Consider the following 22,076-nt stretch of genomic DNA (forward strand, 5'->3'; position numbering starts at 1 on the left):
GTAACCCAAAATATCCAGGAAATCCAGGACACAATGAGAAGACCAAACCTAAGGATTATAGGCATAGATGAGAGTGAAGATTTACAACTTAAAGGGCCAGCAAATATCTTCAATAAAATTATGGAAGAAAACTTAAGAGAGAGATGCCCATGAATATACAAGAAGCCTACAGAACTCCAAACAGACTGGACCAGAACAGAAATACTTCCCGTCACATAATAATCAAAACACCAAATGTTCTAAACAAAGAAAGAATACTAAAGGCAGTAAGAGAAAAAGGCCAAGTAACATATAAAGGAAGACCTATCAGAATCACAGCAGACTTTTCACCTGAGACTATGAAGGCTAGAAGGTCCTGGGCAGATCTCATGCAGACTCTAAGAGAACACAAATGCCAACCAAAACTACTATATCCAGCAAAACTCTCAATCACCATAGATGGTGAAACTAAGATATTTCATGACAAAACCAAGTTTACCCAATATCTATCCACAAACCCGGCCCTAAAAAGGATAATAGGAGGACAACACCAATACAAGGAGGGAAACTTCACCCTGGAAAAAGCAAGATAGTAACCTTTCATCAAACCCAAAAGAAGTTAAGCATTCAAATTTAAAAAATAACGTCAAAAATGATAGGAAGTAACAATCACTATTCCTTAATATCTCTTAACATCAATGGACTTAATGCCCCAATAAAAAGACACAGACTAACTGAATGGATACATAAACAGGACCCTACATTTTGCTGCTTACAGGAAACACACCTCAGGGTCAAAGACAAACACTACCTTAGAGTAAAAGGCTGGAAGACAATTTTACAAGCAAATGGTCTCAGGAAACAAGCTGGAGTAGCCATTTTAATATCAGATAAAATTGACTTTCAACCCAAAGTCATCAAAAGAGACCCTGAGGGACACTTCTTGCTGGTCAAAGGAAAAATACAAAAAGAAGAACTGTCAATCCTGAACATCTATGCCCCAAATGCAAGGGCACCCTCTTTCATAAAAGAAACTTTATTAAAACTAAAAGCACACATTGCACCTAACACAATAATTGTGGGTGACTTCAACACTGCACTTTCCTCAATGGACCGATCAGGAAAACAGAAACTAAACAGGGACACAATGAAACTAATTGAAGCTTTGGACCAATTAGATTTAACAGATATATATAGAACATTCTATCCTAAAACAAAAGAATATACCTTTTCCTCAGCACCTCATGGTACCTTCTCCAAAATCGACCATATAATTGGTCACAAGACAGACCTCAACAAATATAAGAAGATCGAACTAATCCCATGCCTCCTATCTGATCACTATGGAGTAAAAGTGGTCTTCAATAGCAACAGAAACAACAGAAAGCCCACATACACGTGGAAACTGAACAATACTCTACTCAATGATACCTTGGTCAAGGAAGAAATAAAGAAAGAAATTAAAGACTTTTTAGAACACAATGAAAATGAAAACACAACATACCCAAATCTATGGGACACAATGAAAGCAGTGCTAAGAGGAAAACTCATAGCCCTGAGTGCCTCCAAAAAGAAAATGGAGAGAGCATACATTACCAGCTTAAAGACACACCTGAAAGCCCTAGAACAAAAAGAAGCTATTTCGCCCAGGAGGAGTAGAAGGCAGGAAATCATCAAACTCAGGGCCGAAATCAATCAAGTAGAAACAAAGAGAACCATACAAAAAATCAACAATACCAGGAGCTGGTTCTTTGAGAAAATCAACAAGATAGATAAACCCTTAGCCAGAATGACCAAAGGGCACAGAGAAAGTATCCAAATTAACAAACTTAGAAATGAAAAGGGAGATATAACAATGGAAACTGAGGAAATCCAAAAAATCATCAGATCCTACTACAAGAGCCTATACTCAACACAACTGGAGAATCTGGAGGAAATGGACAATTCCCTTGACAGATACCAAATACCAAAATTAAATCAGGACCAACTAGACCATCTAAACAGTCCCATAATGCCTAAAGAAATAGAAGGAGTCATAGAAAGTCTTCCAACCAAAAAAAGCACAGGACCAGATGGCTTCAGTGCAGAATTCTACCAGACCTTCAAAGAAGAGTTAACACCAATACTCTTCAAACTATTCCACAAAATAGAAACAGAAGGAACACTACCCAATTCCTTCTACGAAGCCACAATTACGCTGATACCAAAGCCACACAAAGATCCAACAAAGAAAGAGAACTTCAGACCAATTTCCCTTATGAACATCGATGCAAAAATACTCAATAAAATTCTTGCCAACCGAATCCAAGAACACATCAAAACGATCATCCACCATGATCAAGTAGGCTTTATCCCGGGAATGCAGGGTTGGTTCAATATACGGAAATCCATCAATACAATCCACTACATAAACAAACTCAAAGAACAAAACCACATGGTCATTTCATTGGATGCTGAAAAAGCATTTGACAAAATTCAGCATCCCTTCATGCTTAAAGTCTTGGAGAGAACAGGAATTCAAGGCCCATACCTAAACATAGTAAAAGCAATATACAGCAAACCGGTAGCCAGCATCAAACTAAATGGAGAGAAACTTGAAGCAATCCCACTGAAATCAGGGACCAGACAAGGCTGCCCCCTTTCTCCTTATCTTTTCAATATTGTACTTGAGGTACTAGCTCGGGCAATTCGACAACATAAGGAGGTCAAAGGGATACAAATTGGAAAGGAAGAAGTCAAACTATCATTATTTGCAGACGACATGATCGTCTACCTAAGTGACCCAAAGAACTCCACTAGAGAGCTCCTACAGCTGATAAACAACTTCAGCAAAGTGGCAGGTTATAAAATCAACTCAAGCAAATCAGTGGCCTTCCTATACTCAAAGGATAAGCAGGCTGAGAAAGAAATTAGGGAAATGACCCCCTTCACAATAGCCACAAACAGTATAAAGTATCTTGGGGTGACTCTTACCAAACATGTGAAAGATCTGTATGACAAGAACTTCAAGACTCTGAAGAAGGAAATGGAAGAAGACCTCAAAAAATGGGAAAACCTCCCATGCTCATGGATCGGTAGAATCAATATAGTTAAAATGGGCATTTTGCCTAAAGCAATATACAGATTCAATGCAATACCCATCAAAATCCCAACTCAATTCTTCACAGAGTTAGAAAGAGCAATTATCAAATTCATCTGGAACAACAAAAAACCCAGGATAGCTAAAACTATTCTCAGCAACAAAAGGAAATCTGGGGGAATCAGTATCCCTGACCTCAAGCAATACTACAGAGCAATAGTGTTAAAAACTGCATGGTATTGGTACAGTGATAGGCAGGAGGATCAATGGAACAGGATTGAAGATCCAGAAATGAACCCACACACCTATGGCCACTTGATCCTCGACAAAGAGGCTGAAAACATCCAATGGAAAAAAGATAGCCTTTTCAACAAATGGTGCTGGTTCAACTGGAGGTCAGCATGCAGAAGAATGCGAATTGATCCATCCTTGTCTCCTTGTAGTAAGCTCAAATCCAAATGGATCAAGGACCTCCACATAAAGCCAGACACTCTGAAGCTAATAGAAAAGAAACTGGGGAAGACCCTTGAGGACATCGGTACAGGGAGAAAGTTTCTGAACAGAACACCAATAGCGTATGCTCTAAGAGCAAGAATTGACAAATGGGACCTCATAAAATTACAAAGTTTCTGTAAGGCAAAGGACACCATCAAGAGGACAAATCGGCAACCAACAAATTGGGAAAAGATCTTCACCAATCCTACATCAGATAGAGGGCTAATATCCAATATATATAAAGAAATCAAGAAGTTAGACTCCAGAAAACCAAATAACCCTATTAAAAAATGGGGTACAGAGTTAAACAAAGAATTCTCACCTGAAGAACTTCGGATGGCGGAGAAGCATCTTAAAAAATGCTCAACTTCATTAGTCATTAGGGAAATGCAAATCAAAACAACCCTAAGATTTCATCTTACACCAGTCAGAATGGCTAAGATTAAAAATTCAGGAGACAGCAGGTGTTGGAGAGGGTGTGGAGAAAGAGGAACACTCCTCCACTGCTGGTGGGGTTGCAAATTGGTACAACCACTCTGGAAAGCAGTCTGGCGGTTCCTCCAAAAACTGGGCACCTCACTTCCAGAAGATCCTGCTATACCACTCCTGGGCATATACCCAGAAGACTCCCCACCATGTAATAAGGATACATGTTCTACTATGTTCATAGCAGCCCTATTTATAATTGCCAGATGCTGGAAAGAACCCAGGTATCCCTCAACAGAAGAGTGGATGCAAAAAATGTGGTATATCTACACAATGGAGTACTATTCAGCCATTAGAAACAACGAATTCATGAAATTCTTAGGCAAATGGATAGAGCTAGAGAATATCATCCTCAGTGAGGTAACCCAGACTCAAAAGGTGAATCATGGTATGCACTCACTAATAAGTGGATATTAACCTAGAAAACTGGAATACCCAAAACATAATCCACACATCAAATGAGGTACAAGAAGAAAGGAGGAGTGGCCCCTGGTTCTGGAAAGACTCAGTGAAACAGTATTCAGCAAAACCAGAACGGGGAAGTGGGAAGGGGTGGGTGGGAGGACAGGGGAAGAGAAGGGGGCTTACGGGACTTTCGGGGAGTGGGGGGCTAGAAAAGGGGAAATCATTTGAAATGTAAATAAATTATATCGAATAAAAAAATTAAAAAAAAAAAAGCTACTGAAACTCACGGAATTATATACTTGAAAAAAAAATGCTCAACTTCATTAGTCATTAGGGAAATGCAAATCAAAACAACCCTAAGATTTCATCTTACACCAGTCAGAATGGCTAAGATTAAAAATTCAGGAGACAGCAGGTGTTGGAGAGGGTGTGGAGAAAGAGGAACACTCCTCCACTGCTGGTGGGGTTGCAAATTGGTACAACCACTCTGGAAATCAGTCTGGCGGTTCCTCCGAAAACTGGGCACCTTACTTCCAGAAGATCCTGCTATACCACTCCTGGGCATATACCCAGAAGACTCCCCACCATGTAATAAGGATACATGTTCTACTATGTTCATAGCAGCCCTATTTGTAATTGCCAGATGCTGGAAAGAACCCAGGTATCCCTCAACAGAAGAGTGGATGCAAAAAATGTGGTATATCTACACAATGGAGTACTATTCAGCCATTAGAAACAATGAATTCATGAAATTCTTAGGCAAATGGATGGAGCTAGAGAATATCATACTAAGTGAGGTAACCCAGACTCAAAAGGTGAATCATGGTATGCACTCACTAATAAGTGGATATTAACCTAGAAAACTGGAATACCCAAAACATAATCCACACATCAAATGAGGTACAAGAAGAAAGGAGGAGTGGCCCCTGGTTCTGGAAAGACTCAGTGAAACAGTATTCAGCAAAACCAGAACGGGGAAGTGGGAAGGGATGGGTGGGAGGACAGGGGAAGAGAAGGGGGCTTGCGGGACTTTCGGGGAGTGGGGGGGCTAGAAAAGGGGAAATCATTTGAAATGTAAATAAATTATATCGAATAATAAAAACAAAACAAAACAAAAAAAACAAAAAAAACAAATCTTTAAAAACAAAACAAAACAAAACAAAACTAACAAACATTATCCAGAGATTTAAACTGGGATAAATATTTTATTAGAATACTAAATTTGAAAAGTCAAGAATACTTCCAAAATTAGTCAGCATTCAAAGAACCAGAAAAATATGTTCATTTGTTTTTATGGGGGAAAATCCACTGGCACCAATCATAAGGTAAGCCATTTGTGGGAACTGTCAAAAAATAATTTTTACATGGCTAATACAAGCATCCTCAAATGACACAATAAAATAGTAAAATAAATATAATCAAGAAAAGGATACCATGAATATATCTAAATGGAATCTTTAGAATTGAAAGAAAAAATTATATAAAGTGGAAATAAAATTTCAGCTTTAGAACTGAAAGTTTATTTGAGCAATTATGGGTTAAAATTTTTGAGACGGGTGGGTGGTCCCATTCCTCAACCAGGAGCCTTGCCTGACATTTGGATATGGTCTCTACAGGTTTTCTGTCCTCTTTGTTGATTATTTCAGCTAATGTCATCCCTGTTCGGTCTTGGGAGCCTCTTGGTTTCCTGGCATCTGGGACTTTCTGTTGGCTACCCCTGTTCTCTATCCCCCATTGCCACACACCTCTGTTCAATTTCCTGACCCTCTGTACATCTCCCTCGTTTCCTCCCACACCTGGTTTTGCCACTGCCTTTGACAACATCACTGAAAAAGTTCAAAGTTAGAATGGAACTGAGAGAGGGATGACATTAGTTAATATAAAATTATGTCATAGAAATATCGTGAGATAACATATCAAAAGTAAATCCCAAAGAATCTAGGGATATTCATTATTAACAAATTAGATTTTCATGTCAGGAGTCACACTAGGGATGAGACTGAAACTTGTACAGGTAAACCAACCCCAAAACTAATGGCTAACAGATTTCCAAATCTGTCAGGCATAAGTTTTAAGGTTTAAGAGTCTCAGTGAACCCAAAAGGGCACAGCACCACAATGTGGAAATTAATAATGAAGAAAAAAAAAAAAAGAAAGATCCTCAAAGTAGCCAGAGAAAAGTAACCATTACATGTAATGGACAACAATTTAATTGCGTAATACTTCTTGTGAATTATGGAGTCAGAAGATCATGGAAGAAAGTTATTTGTTTTGTTTGTTTATATATAATGAAGGAAGAGAAAAATCCAACACAGAATTCTACATGCAATAAAAGTATATTTCTTCAGTACAAAGATGAGATGAGGAGATATGTCTGGAGGCACAGGTTAAGAAAAAACTTTTGCCAGATTTTCTGTAAGTTAGAACTCAAATAATGGCAACAGACCAGCATATAAGACTAGGAATCAGCTTTTGTTCTAATCACTGCACACGTTAAATCATTCGATGAGAAGCTCCTGGTGTTGCTAATGCCATCATTTTCCAGATGAAGAGGCTAGCAAGGACCATTGTAGAATGCTCTGAATACTACTATGTGCCATCTACCAAACCATTTGTAGAAAACAACACACAAGTAACTGTGATCAGAATAAGCATTTGGAAGAGTTATGGCTGACAATGTATTTTATCTATGTATCACTCTCTATAGAAGAAACTGTAAGGTAAAGCCCTCAATGTATCACTTTCTATAGAAAGAGAGACCTTTAAAAGAGAGGTAAAAGACTAATGTTTTGTGCCCATAACAACAAACCTTTTGTAAGGTTTCTTTCTTTTCTCTTTCTCTTTTCTTCCTTTTTTTGTCTTCTTTCTTTTCTTTCTATTTCTTCCTTTCTTTCTTTCCTTCTTTTTTCTTCCTTCCTTCTATTTTCTTCCTTCCACTTTTCTTCCATCCCCCTTCCTCCTTCCCTTCCTTTTCTTTTCTTTAAATTATTATTTATTTTAGTTTAATACTTATTACTTTTCTGGTAATGTTTTGGGAGCTGAATACATAAAAATGCATAAGATAAAGCTCTGATACTAATGGATTTTCTGCAAACTAGGCACCATGAACATTTAGACTGTTATAAAACAGCATGTCATGTGCTGCAGCAGAAGTATGGTCAAAAGCCAAAGTGATAAAAATCAGATGCTGCAGAAAGCCCTCAACGCTGTAATCATGGCTGTTGTTGAAACATTTTTAAGAAGGCATGGAAAAGCAAAGACAAAAACAAAATGACAACCATAACAAAAAAAAAACAACACTCCACAAAAAATAATAACAACAACAAAACAACATTCAGCAAATAATCCCAGTTTCCTTATTCCATATTTAATGGAACCTACTATATCTATCCAATATCTGTAAAAAAGATTTTACTTAACTCAACTATGAACGGAAAGGCTTACCACAATAGAATATTACTCATTTGCTAAGAACGATGAAATTATGAAATTTGAAGGCAAATAGAGCTGGAAACATTCATTCTACACGGGAAAACTCAGACCCAAGAAGACAAATGTCACATTTTTTTTTCTCATTTGTGAATATCAGGTTTGATCCATAGATATGTATCTTTCATTTGGAATACCCATAGAGGTCAGGAAATTAGAAAGGGTCCATGGTAAGAGGTCTTCAATAGAGGGGAGATAGAATGCTGTAGTATAAAAGGTTAAAGGAAATTACCATCCAGTGGAAAAAAAAGATAGCCTTTTCAACCAATTGTGCTGGCTCAACTGGAGGCCAGCATGCAGAAGAATGTGAATTGATCCATTCTTGTACTAAGCTCAACTCCAAGTGGATCAAGGACCTTCACATAAAACCAGACATACTGAAACTAATAGAAAAGAAACTGGGGAAGGCCCTTGAGGACATGGGCACAGGGGAAATGTTCCTGAACAGAACACCAATAGTTTATGCTCTAAGACCAAGAATTGACAAATGGGACCTCATAAAATTACAAAGTTTCTGTAAGGCAAAGGACACTGTCAATCGGACAAATTTGCAACCAACAAATTGGGAAAAGATCTTCACCAATCCTACATCCAACGGAGGGCTAATATCCAATATATACAAAGAACTTGAGAAATTAGACTCCAGAGAACCAAATAACCCTATTAAAAAATGGGGTACAGAGCTAAACAAAGAATTTTCACCTGAAGAACTTTGAATAGCTGAGAAGCACCTTAAGAAATGTTCAACATCATTAGTCATTAGGGAAATGCAAATCAAAACAACCCTGAGAGTTCACCTCACATCAATCAGAATGGCTAAGATTAAAAACTCAGGAGACAGCAGGTGCTGGCAAGGATGTGGAGAAAGATGAACAGTCCTCCACTGCTGGTGGGATTGCAAGTTGGTACAACCACTCTGGAAATAAGTCTGGTGGTTCCTCAGAAAACTGGGCATGACACTTCCGTAGGAAATTAGAAACTAGGAAGGAATAAGTTGAATTAGAATAAAGATGAGCTGGGTAGATGAGGGAAACTGATATATGGATGCCTACTACCCTATTATGGGGCAACAGTTCACCAAACAGACAAAAGAGACTAACATAAAAATTCATGTCCCAGTAATGGGCAATTCTTTTTTAAGAGTTGTTGACCAATGAGGTCCCAAAGACTTCCAAGCATCATAGACCATTGCCAGTGCTGCTGAGTGTTGCTGGTTACTTCCATCACTTGCTGTGGAAAATACAGATGCTTGAGTCACAGAACATGATGACAGATCTAGAAGCTTCAATCCTACTAAATAGCTTTCCTTTCTTTTTTTAATGGATAAATACCATTGTATTTTTATTTTCTTATCCTGTTAGAAACATTTTTTTTCCAATCTGAGAAAAAAGAGACTTTTCAAGTTTTACAATATTTGGCACGATTGTTTCAGACTAGAATCCTGGGGTAGGAATTGGATCAGCAGTTTAAAGAACATGGCATTTTAAGGCTCCTTATATGAAATTTCCAATTACTTTCCAAAGAAATTGTACCAGCAAATGTCTTATCAGTAGAGTTTCTAAACAGGTCAACCTCATATCTCTACCCTAAACTGTAACTTAGTTTTCCCTTGGTGACAAGGTAAATGAAGAACATTTAAAGATGCATACTACTTTTGGTTTAGAATAAGCTCGAAAGGAGTTAGTGGATGGTTAGGCGATGGGAGACATGGTTTTGCATCTTGCATCTATCATGTATGAGGTACTGGGATCTTGACCTGTCCTATCTCTCCTCTCCTAGCTGCAGGTAAATAAACACCTTTGCTTTTCCATGGGCCTATCATGATGGTCTTGCTTGTGTAGGCCCCAAAGCAATGGGGCCAAATGGCCATGGATAACTGAAACCAGGAACTGAACTAATTCTTTCTGCTAAGAAAGTTGTTTGTCTTGAGCACTAAATAGCTTTCATAGTGCTAGCTAGCTGGTACTATAAAAGCTAAAAGAGGAGAAAAGTAAGCATCAATATTTTTGAGCTGAGAACCCAATTATCTCGAATAATGCCTGGCCTGGCAAGACAGCCCACTTGTGCAATAGTGGCATCAATATCATGGAAGCAACTACCCATTTTGTTTGGTTTTAAGGCCAGATCCCCAAGACAAAATTCTATCTACCATCATTATTGAGACAAGAACCTATGCCTAGATTAATAATGGATGCTAAGTAAGAAACTAGTTATCATTTGTTAAGTAGGCGTTGTATTAAATGAACTCCCAATGATATTATACCCATAAATTAAGATATCTCTCAACTTCATCAGAGAATGTCTTTTTGAAGAAAATGATCAATGTAGACATCCATGTCGGCCAATAAGCATAGAGTAAGAGACAGAAGAATGTTAACATGCTCAGAAATCATTGATATAGACAGAATGAAGAGAATGTATAAGCAGCAGTGGATAGATACAAGGAAATGGTATCTTCTGGAAACAGCAGGGCATACCCTCATATGAACTCAGGTAGTATGACAACATGTATAAGATCAGTGCAAATCCAAACCAAACCAAATCTAAGTGTGGAGAGGTTAGTTGGACATGAAATTCCACACGTAGATGAAAAGCTACTGGCAAATCTTAGCTGCTGAGAGAGGGATATTTGCTTTTCTATAACGTAGCCTATGGTAAGTCTACTATGCTCCAGTGGCAGGCCACACACATAAGAGAGTTTGTATAATATACATTGACTTTGATGAGGGTGAAAAAAAGAACACAATGTTGGGTGGGAAGGGAAGGATCATGGATATGGGAAGAGTTGGTAGAGGGGAGAATATGATCAAAGCATGTATAAAATTCTTAAAAAGCTAATTTTATAAATATATAATATCTCATACTTAATTTCATCTATATTTATTAAATGTAGCATTATAATGCTATATATACATATGACAGTAAAGAGAATATAATAACAGATGATTCACAGGTATAACTCTAATGACTGCCCCTCATGAAATATATCCAAGTAAGAGGAAAACCAGTTTGAATAACATATAAATATGTACCTTAGCTTTTATAGTCATATTTCACACAGAATATAAGTGGCTATGCTGATTATAGGGTTATAAATTTACAAGGCTGTATATGTTTGGCTACTATAAGATTAAATGTTTATTATTCAAAGATCATTAAAAGACCCTGACTAAATGAAGTTTTACATTTACTGATGTACACTATGCTCGTTTATAGGACTATAATCTAAGATTTACTAAAATACTAAGAAACCATCAGATAAAGTATAATGCTATCAGCTATGCCAATAAAGCAGTATTAAAGATACTAATTAAATATAATAATATATTGATTTAATAGAGCAATTTAAATATACTAAATTACCCAGAGGCCATCAATATGAATTGAGTTCTTTTTATGACTGTACATAAATATGCCTCCTTGTAAATTCAAAGTTCCTAACATATGAGATAAGTGATTTTAATAAATTTTGCTGGTTCATTACATTAAATTGCACCAGGTCACAGTTAATAAATATCAATTGGTGATTATAAATAATCACAACAAGGATAATTTTACATTTTAATGAATTCGTCTTTTGAACCAATGACATTCAGCAATGATAAAACAGTACCTAACAGTTTAGCAAAAGTAAAAATAAAACCAAAAAGGAAAAAAGAAGGATCTGCTCTAGATCTAGCTATAGAGACCAAGACTCATAACTCTGGATAAAATGGAATGAACCTACTAAGTCTTGTGTCTAAAGTGTTTTAGATATACTCTTCTAGGGTATATACTGATCTGTAGTCAGGAGGTTCACTTTCTTTGCAATTTGTGGATGGCTTTCTTACCTAGAGAGCATGCCCAGAGGTGTAACATTAAGTGATCCCATCAGCATTGCCAGGGCCATCCCTGGCGCTTCCCGTTCTATTACTTCTTTTGTGGCCTGTAATTAAAGATTAAATAGCACACTGAATGAAATAGCCAAAAAAGAAGAAAGGCAGAGTAGTAAATTTCACTTTAAGATAAACCATATTTTTGGAGTTCCTCAAACATTTAGATTTTTATAGTCAGTCAGCTTAGTTTTTCAGGATCACTGAATATTGGCTATTGACTAGGAAAATGCAAGGAATGTTACAAGTCCCATCTTATTCTTTTCTTCACAGTTTCAAAATATTTGAGAGAAAAAAACCCATCTTTTATGGTAACCTGAAGTCCAAACCAGGAAGCTTCAGATTGCTGTGGCAGTTTGCAAGATCTCAGATGTGTAAGAAGACTGGGCACTAGTGTTGGTTGTTCTTAGAGTTTTTATTTGTTTTTAGTTTTGTGGTGTTGAGGATGGAACCTAACATCCTGTGCACACTAGGCAAGAACTCCAGTATTAGCTGTGGCAATATGCCACATCCACATTTTCCCTTTATTGAAATAAAAATTACTTCTAAAATATATTCCTATTAGTTCAATGATTTTATAACATGGTTAAAGAGATAAAAATATTACTAACTTCCCCATAAACTACCTGGAAAAAATTACAATTTCAATACAAATTGGCTACTGGGTTAAAAAAATAAAGTGATAGGATTTACTATACTAAGAGTTTATGATATGATATGGGTAAAGTGAAGGGTACTTAAACCAGGACTAAGTTAGTGAAGAAGACAGAAATATTATATTTTCCAACAGTAGCAATATAAGCATACGTTGGAAATATTCCAGGTTTGGTTTCAGACAACCACTGTTAAGTCAATAAAACAATAAAGCACATCATATGAACTTTTTGGTTTCTGAGTGCATATAAAAAATTATGATTATATTGCCCTTTAGCATATCATATCATTATATCTAAAAAGTTACAATAATGAAAAATAGTGTTGCCAAAGTATGTTAATCATTATCTGAATCTTCAGCCAGTTATAACAACACTTCAAGTGGAGGCCTTGATTTTATTGGCTGTAGTCTGATCAATAGACATAAAAATAATTAATGAATAAGTGTAGACTATAGAAAGAATTACCAAATGCAACACAGAGACATGAGGTAACATATATTGGGAAAATGGCATTATTATTCTTGCTCTGCACAGGGTTGCCTCAACCTTTAATTTTCAAGACACTGGTATTTATAAAGGCCATACACTAGAATTATAGACTGTGATGAATGATTATATAGTACATTTAATGGTACAGATAAACTTTAGGCTAAAATTAGGAACAAAACACGTGACTTAATCCATTTCTAGTAATCTATTTCTACAAATGAAGGCACTTACAATAACTGAAAATGACTAAGAATTAAAACATGCAAGATCGAGTATTCCAGTATGCAGAAAACAAGCAAAATATAAACAATGGCAGAATGAAGACAAGTTGTGACTGCAACTGTTTAGCAGAAGTGAGCTACAGATCTAAGTAAGGTTACATATGTGGCTAACAGTTTTCTCTGAGGAAATACTTGACCAAACAGTTAAAGCAAATCAAGTATGTATTAGATACTAACTGATAGTGCAATTTTAGAACATAAATAAATGGGTAATTTGTTCCTAACATGAATATAAAATATGGGATTCCCATAACTGACAAACATCCTGGTCCACTGCACCAAGAATAGCATAATATTTAATAATAGCAACTGCTTCTTAATGAACTCTTTTGTAATGAGGGGACACCACAGGCAGTAGAAAACAAAAACTTAACTTCAAAGTTTTAAAATGAATTATTATTTAAGTTTAAAGCTGAAAAATGATGAGCTGTCCACCTCATTTTTTCATTGTCTGAAACCAACCTATTCAATAGAAATTTGAGGTCTTATGATATGAGACATTATTTCTGTTATACAGTACTCTGTTGAAGTTTACAACTTCCAGGAAACTAACAATATAAAGTCCTAAAAAACAAACAAACAAACAAACAAACAAACAAACAAAAAAAAACAAGCAAAGGGAAGTTGAGCCTAATATGAAATGACCTCTTTAGCAGAATTAGTACTTCATTGCCCACTCTAAAAAGTCATCATATAAGCACCACTTAACTTTTAATGGGTTTGAATACAGTTTATCTCCCAAAGATTCATATGTTAGTAGCTTGGCTCTTGGTGTGACAATTTTAAAAGTTAGTACAAGATTGATGTGGTATCACTCGCAAAGTCAGTTCTTTTTTTAATTTTATTTTTTTCTCTTTTAAATTGGATATTTTATTTATTTACATTTCAAGTATTATCCCCTTTTGAGATATTCCCCCAAGAAACCCCTTATCCCATCCCCCTTCCTCCTGCTTTTATGAGGGTGTACCCCCAAACCACTCACCCATCCACCCATTCCTGCCTCCTGCCCTTGAATTCCTCTACACTGGGCATGGAGCCTTCACGGGATTAAGGGACTCTTCTCCCACTGATGCCCAACAAGGCCATCTTCTACTACATATATGGCTAGAGCCATGAGTTCCTCCAAGTGTACTCCTTGGTTGCTGGTTTAGACCCTGGAAGCTCTGGTTGGTTGATATTGTTGTTCTTCCTATGGGGTTGCAAATCCCTTCAGCTCCTTCAGTCCTTTCTCTAACTCCTCAATTGAAGACTCCATGCTCAGTGCAATAGCTGGCTATGAGCATCTGCCTCTGGATATGGGAGTCTCTGGCAGAGCCTCTCAGGAGACAGTCATATTAGGCTTCTGTTAGAACGCAATTCTTAGCATCCACACTAGTGTCTGTGTTTGTTGATTGTATATGGGTTGGATCCCCAAATGGGGCAGCCTCTGGATGGCCGTGAAGTCAGTTCTTAAGGGAACAAATTATATAAAAAGTAAGCCTAACCTCTGAATCAGTTTGGCTTATTGTTTTGTCATATGATCTTCTGCATATAGCCATTTTCCTTTCTGCCTCTCTGCTATGTTGTGATGAATCTAAGGGGGCCTTGGTGGAGGTCAACATATGGAATCTTTCTACTTTAGACTTACAATTTCCACAACTATGAGGTAAATAAACTTTTTCTTTGAAAGTATTCAATCTCCAGTATTTTATTATAGTGGAAAAAATACTGAGATACACATACAGATTATATACTCCAAGAAGAATGGCATATTTTAAGGACAAGTAGAAAAATACCAACAGGGTATGTTTAATCTAAAATAGAGAGACCAAGGAACAATACTTTTCCACTTTAGAAACACTACTTGGTATTCCTGTTAGGTAGTATTCAAAGGATGTGATAATCTAGTAATGAATTAAATAAACTGAGCATGTAAGCTGTGACTCGGAGTTAACAAATAATGTGGACATTGCATGGAAGAGATAACGTTTACTAATTTTTTAAGATTCTCTAAAATATATCATGGGTTTTCCTAGAACACTAGATTTCAGTTTTCAGAGAATTATTTTATTAGTAACCACTTTTGTGCAAATCTTTCAGTGAAATTTCTATTTATATGACAGAATATCTAAGTTTTGTTCATATTATATTGATTTTCTTTAGGAGGTTCTGCAGAAGAAATTTTTGATCTTATCTAAGATTGGATCGTCCTCTGCATTACTACATTTGCTTTTAAATCATGATGGTATGAATCATGAGTTTGTGGGAGGCTGGGAGCAGATCATCAAATTCATATAGATCAAGACACAATAATGTGTTTACAATAGGGCATTTTTAAATACATCACAGACATGAATGTTTTTAGATATGTAATTAATGCATTTTTCTATACATGCTATAATCTATTTTGAGTTATTTTCTTATTTTGAAATGGCTGGTATGGTCAAAACCTCATTATATGTGAAGATGATGCTACTCCACAGTTACTTTCCAAGAGAAGAGGACTTGGATCTGTTGCATCACATGGCATAATAGGTAATGTGGTATATCCTCAATAAATATTAGTGGAACACAAAAATAAATAAATACACTTACCTAGATCTAAAATTTGGCTTTACTGCCCATTTGTTTTGTGAGTTAAATGAAAATAACCTTTCTGAGCTTCAATATATTCAAGAATAAAACAACTACATCTTTTAAGATGACAATGAAGAGATAAAGCAATCTAATATATAATGTATATTCAAGAAAAGTAGTTGTTTTATGTTTCTTTTTTTCCATTTCAACTTACAACCTTATAGTTTAGATTGTATCAAACAGTGATAATAGGAAAACATATGCACTTATAATCAATAGTTGAGAAGCTCCGGGCAGTGGTGGTACATGCCTTTAATCCCAGCACTTGGGAGGCAGAGTCAGGCAGATTTCTGAGTTCAAGGCCAGCCTGGTCTACAGAGTGAGTTCCAGGACAGCCAGGGCTACACAGAGAAACCCTGTCTCGAAAAAAACAAACAGAAAAAGTTGAGAAGCAGAGTTGAAATAATACAGAATTTACAATATTTTAACTGTGAAAGCATTGGCTAGTGAAGGAAAAGAACAATACTTAAATTCTTTCACCTTTAGAGAGCAAAGGCCAATTAAATTAAGGAATGTATTGGAAAGACAGGAAAGAGGTCAAGATCTGAGTGCAAATATCTACAGCCATATGAAAAGTACAACAAAGCATAAAGCAAGAGTAAATCCTATCTCAGAATAAAACAAGACAAAATACATTAAGACACTAGAAAATCCAAACAGAAGAGAGGTTTCTTATAATCTCTGCCACTTTCAGTCACATGTGATAGTAGAATAAAGACAAGAACCACCTGCACCCATGAATGTGTTTACATACACCATTATCAGTGCTAAAAAGACACTAAGAGTTTGAGATAACCTTATATAATTGTTTTATGGAACTATTTCAGATTTTTTATAATTATGAGCTCTTAATTAATCAATTACTTTCTTGAAAACGTATAGTAGGAATTAGTGTTGCTGTTTTAGGTTATGGTTTAGGAACTAGTCAGTTGCAAAGTAATGATATTTAGGTAACACCTACTTCCTTTGTTTAAGTATTTAAGTTTAACTTACAAATAGTCTATTTTTTTTTTCTTGACAAGGTTTTGCTAGGTAGCTTGGGCTAGCTTGGAACACACGATGTGGTCCAAGCAACCCTTAAGGTTCAGTCCTTTGCCTCAGCTGAGTTGCAGGTATGTAGCACCATGTTCAGCCTTTAAATATATTCTTAACAATGAAATCTTAACTGCCCATAAAAAAAAAAAACACTGACATTTCTTTTACTGTTTATGTGTTTGTGGTATAGGGGTGAGCATACATGCCTTCCCTAATTTTTATACTTTGAAGATAATATTGATGCCCAAAATACCCTTCAAAGGCTGCTAATTTTTAAAAGCTAAAAAATTGTACTATAAACAATGGAGAGTTCTTGATGAAATTCATGCTTACTCTTGAACTTCATTGGGAAATATCATGACCTCAAATTTCTATTGAATAGGTTGGTTTCAGACAATGAAAAGTGAGGTAGACAGCTCATCATTTTTTAGCTATAAACTTAAATAATAACAATTCATTTTAAAACTCTGAAGTTTTGATGCAATGGATTTTATTAATAATATTATATTGTACACCTAACTTTGTTAGCAGAGTAGTTTTCAAATCTACAAAGATAATTCTGTGATATAATGGTTTTGTTTTTTGTTTTGCTTTGATTTTGCTATAATCCATCCATTTATTTGCTCACTTATCCACATCTCTGTAAAAATCACATAAGCAGTAGTGTTGCCTAAACCAGACCTGAGCAAAGGATGACATCAATGGATATGCTAACAAGCTCTCAAGGTCTCAATCCTGGACAAAGAAGTAAAGGGAATGAGGAGAGTTGGATAAATGGTCTTCCCCAGAAACAAGTCCTCAACTGGTAAAACAGCTTCAAATAACTGTGAGATCATACACATATAGATAACATAGTATTTACTGAGCAAGTTGAATTATTTATTTCTTGATATCTATAAATATAAAATTAATATATATAGAGATGTAGAGACAGACAGAGAGAACAACAAAGAAAAAGAAGCTACAAGTTTGATTAAGAGTCAGGGATGGGTAGGTGGTACATGAGAGGGTTTGAAGGGGGGAAAGGGAGTGAAGAAAATGATGTAATTATTGTTTCAAAAAGTTACTATGAATATTACATATTCTATTATTTAGTCTTATAAATAATTAACAGAAAAAATGTTGAAAAAGAAGAAAGACAGTGGAGCGGGGGAACTTTAGAGTCTATGTACAGTGGAAGTCAGGGCATCAAGTGGAGGGATGGGGTTGCCATCCCACAGTCAAAAGTTCTGACCCAGAATTGTTCCTGCCTGAAGGAACTGCAGGGACAAAAAATGAAGAAGATCATGAAAGAAAGGAGGTCTGGTGACAGGTCCAAATTGGGATCTAGCTCAAGGGGAGGCCTCCGGGACCTAAGACTGTTACTGATGCTGTGGTATCCTTGCAGACAGATGCCTGGGCATGGCAGGCCTCTGAGAGGCCCAACAAGCAGCTTCAAGAGTCAGACACAGATACTAGCATCCAACCAATGGATGGAAACAGGCCTGTGGGTGAATTGAGGAAAAGCTGGAAGAAGCTGAGGAAGAGGGCGACCCCATGGGAAGACCAGCAGTCTCAAGTGACCTGGACCCCCAAGATCTCTCAGAAGCTGAGCCACCAACCAGATAGCATACACTAGCTGGTAAGAGAACCCTGACACATAAACAGCAGAGGACTGTCTGGTATGGCCTCAGTGAGAGTAGATGAACCTACCCTTGAGACATTTGAGGCCCCAGGGAGTGGGTAGGTCTGGTGGGGTTGGGGAGGGGGCACATTCTCTTGGAGACAGCGGGGAGGAAGTATGGGCTGGGGAGACCAGAGGGCAGACCAGGGGAGGAATGAAGACTGGACTGTAAAAATTTATTAAATAATAATAATGATGATAATAAAAAAGGACTGTGGAGAGCTATTGAACAAGGACAGCACTTTATGTTATATATTTCTGGTTACTGTATGTACATGAACCCTGCCCCCACCCCAACACCCCACACAAGAAAATGGAAAAAAAGCTAGTATAAAAGGAGATGAATGATGCCATCCCAATATACACAACCCTGAGAGCTGGCATCAAAGTTGTATGCAAATATATTATATCACTGAAACCTCAACAGCATGAGTGCCTAAACAATAACCATGTGATGACATCAAGGAAATGGCAGTGTGGTCTGGGAAACATTTCACAAGGCCCCCACCCTAGGTGAAGACCTACAGGCAATCAATTTTTTCTGAGAAAGAAAGAATTGAATTCATCCAGGTATGAGTCCCTGATAGATCATGAAATCTCTAGTGCTCAGCACTAAATGCATGAACAAAAAAACCTGTTGTTTATTTAAAGAAAATATTCCTATGCATGATTACGCTACTGGTCACTTTTTCGTGAGAGAGTACCTATTTAATTTGTGATAGTATTTTCCTATAGTGTGACAATTCACTAAGCAGTTCTCTACTAGATTTCATGAATACTGTTAAATAAAATAGTATTTAGCTTGGGTATAAAAAGAAATCAGAAGTTTTTACTTATGGCGACTCAGTTTAAATACGTGGGCACTCTCTATTTAAATAGTTATCATTCTTGTTTCATACAATACAAGAGACATGATTTATTAATTTTCTTTGACAAAGTAAATAATGAGACATACTAATAATTGTGACTATGTCAAAGAAAGTATACCAATAGAAAAATTGAAAAGGTAATTCATGTCTTTTGCCTCAAATTTTGTTTTATCCTATTAATCTACTGTTATATGTTTTAACAGAAAAAGGCTCCATATTCTTTGTAGATAGAGGAAGGATCTTTGCCTACAAAATACCTTTAACACAAAGCTTATACACATTTGTATTAACCCATGAACCTAGATCACATAGAGGTTGATGTTACAAATAGTAATCAAAGGAATTGTGAAAAACAAAAAGTTCTGTCAAAAGCATGTAAAATTGAAAGTATAAATACATTGGGTTTTGTTTAAGAAAATGACTGAAAAAATTTAACATGCCAATAAAAATCTATAAAGTTTAATAAAGATTTATCCAGAACTAGAAGTTTGGAGAGAGTAATTATTAGAAACAGTTGTGAGCATCGCCTCCCCTACCGCCCCCCTCCCCCCCAAACCAAAAGGCAGATTAGGAAAAATTTTTGTAGAAAGGAACAACATTCCCTGAAGTGCAGTTCTAATCTGGATGGAAAACAGTAATTAATTTCTTGTACTTCCTTCAGCAAATACATATGTGCCCATGATTATTTGTGATAAACAGTTCCATCTGGTAAGTCAAGCAAGTTTTATCAATTCTTAAATTGCTATAGTTATGTACTAAAAATATGCCTGCCTGCCACCTTCCTTTCTTTCCTTTCTCTTCCTTCCTTCCTTCTTTCTTGGGGGGAATGGAGTCAGGATGATATTCAGTAGAACAACATAAAGAGGAAACAGTCCACTCAGCTCAAATCAATCAGTGGTCTGCTGTGCATATTAAAAAGGCCCAAAGTGGATCCATCACAAGGGGAAGCCACAAGGCCTGACTATTATTGAGGCTCACATAAAGGGACCTACCATTACTGCCGTCCTAAAGACCCAACAAGCTGTTGAAAGAGTCACAGTCAGATATTTGCACCCAACCAATGGACAGAAGCTGCTGATCCCTGTAGATGAAATGGGGAAAACCTGGAAGAAGCTGAGTAGAAGGACAACCCTGTAAGAGCACCAGTAGTCTCAACCTGGACCCCTGAGGTCTCTCAGATACTGGAACACCAACTAGGCAGCTTACACCACCTAATATGAGGCCCCCAACACATATATAGCAGAGGACTACCTGATCTGGGGTTAGTCAGAGAAGATGCACCTAACTCTCAAGAGACTGGAGGCCCCAGGGAGTTTAGAGGTTTGGTAAAATGAGTGGGAATGGGGACAGGGGTGTGGGGAGGAAGAATGGAATGTGAAACAGTTGGAAGCCACGTGGAACAGGAGGGGAATAAAATCTGATGTTAAAAAAATAAAAAAAATTAAAAAAAATAAAAATGTGTATTCATTAAAAAACACATAAGGGCTGGTAAGATGGCTCAGCGGATAAAGATGTCTGCTATAAAGTCTGACAACCCAAGTTTGATCTCTGGGAACTACAGGTTAGAAGGAGAGAACTGAATCTTGATATTTATTCTTTAACTCATATCTATATACATACATGTGCACAAGCGCACAAATCTGTCCCCTGCATGTGTAAATGTAATAATTAAAAAAATATCCAACTCAAATTAGAAGAAACAAAATCTTTTCCCATTTATCTGGTTGGATCAGAAATATCTTAACAAGGCATCTAAACTATTAAAATGTGAAGATAAAACTACAAAAAATATTTTGTTAAAAAATTTAGTGTTGAAAATGCTGTCTTTTTTCTACTGGATGATTTTTGCTCCTTTGTCAAAGATCAAGTGACTATAGGTGTGTGGGTTAATTTCTGGGTCTTCAATTCTATTCCAGTGATCTTCCTGTCTGTCTCTGTACCAATACCATACAGTTTTTATCACTATTGCTCTGTAATACAGCTTGAGGTCTAGGATGGTGATTCCTCCAGAAGTTCTTTTATTGTTAAGAGTAGTTTTCTCAATCTTGGGTTGTTATTCCAAATGAATTTGCAAATTGCTCTTTTTAACTTTATGAAGAACTGAGTTGGAATTTTGATGGGGATTGCATTGAATCTATAGATTGCTTTTGGCAAGATGGCCATTTTTACTACATTAATCCTGCCAATCCATGAGCATGGGAAATCTTGATATCTTTTAAGATCTTCTATTTCTTTCTTCAGAGAGTTGTAATACAAATCTTTCACTTAAGTGGTTAGAGTCACACCAAGGTATTTTATATTTATTGGTAACTATTGTGAAGGGTGTCGTTTCCCTAATTTCTTTCTCAGTCTGTTTATACTTTGAGTATAGGAAGGCTACCGATTTATTTGAGTTAATTTTGTAGCTAGCCACTTTGCTGAAGTTGTTTATCAGGTTTAGGAGGTCTCTGGTGGAATTTTTGGGGGTCACTTAAATATACTATCACATCATCTGCAAATAGTGATATTTTGACTTCTTCCTTTCCGATTTGTATCCCTTTGACCTCCTTTTGTTGTCTAATTGCTCTGGCTAAGACTTTGAGTACTATATTCAATAGGTAGGGAGAGAGTGGGCAGCCTTGTCTGGTCCCTGTCCAGTCATCTCATTTTGAAAAGTACTCATG

General features: G+C 36.5%; 1 protein-coding gene across 3 annotated transcripts in view; it reads right to left on the bottom strand.

The window, feature by feature from the left end:
• Gphn (gephyrin) overlaps window positions 1-22,076 on the bottom strand; it is a 447,337-nt gene that overhangs the window by 243,031 nt on the left and 182,230 nt on the right. For all 3 annotated transcript variants that reach the window (XM_052185596.1, XM_052185597.1, XM_052185595.1), the window contains exon 5: window positions 11,763-11,857. In XM_052185596.1, the coding sequence (XP_052041556.1) occupies window positions 11,763-11,857 (95 nt within the window). The remainder of the gene's footprint in view (window positions 1-11,762; window positions 11,858-22,076) is intronic.

The sequence above is a fragment of the Apodemus sylvaticus genome, chromosome 6 (genome assembly GCF_947179515.1).
Source record: "Apodemus sylvaticus chromosome 6, mApoSyl1.1, whole genome shotgun sequence".
Taxonomy (NCBI): Eukaryota; Metazoa; Chordata; class Mammalia; order Rodentia; family Muridae; genus Apodemus; species Apodemus sylvaticus.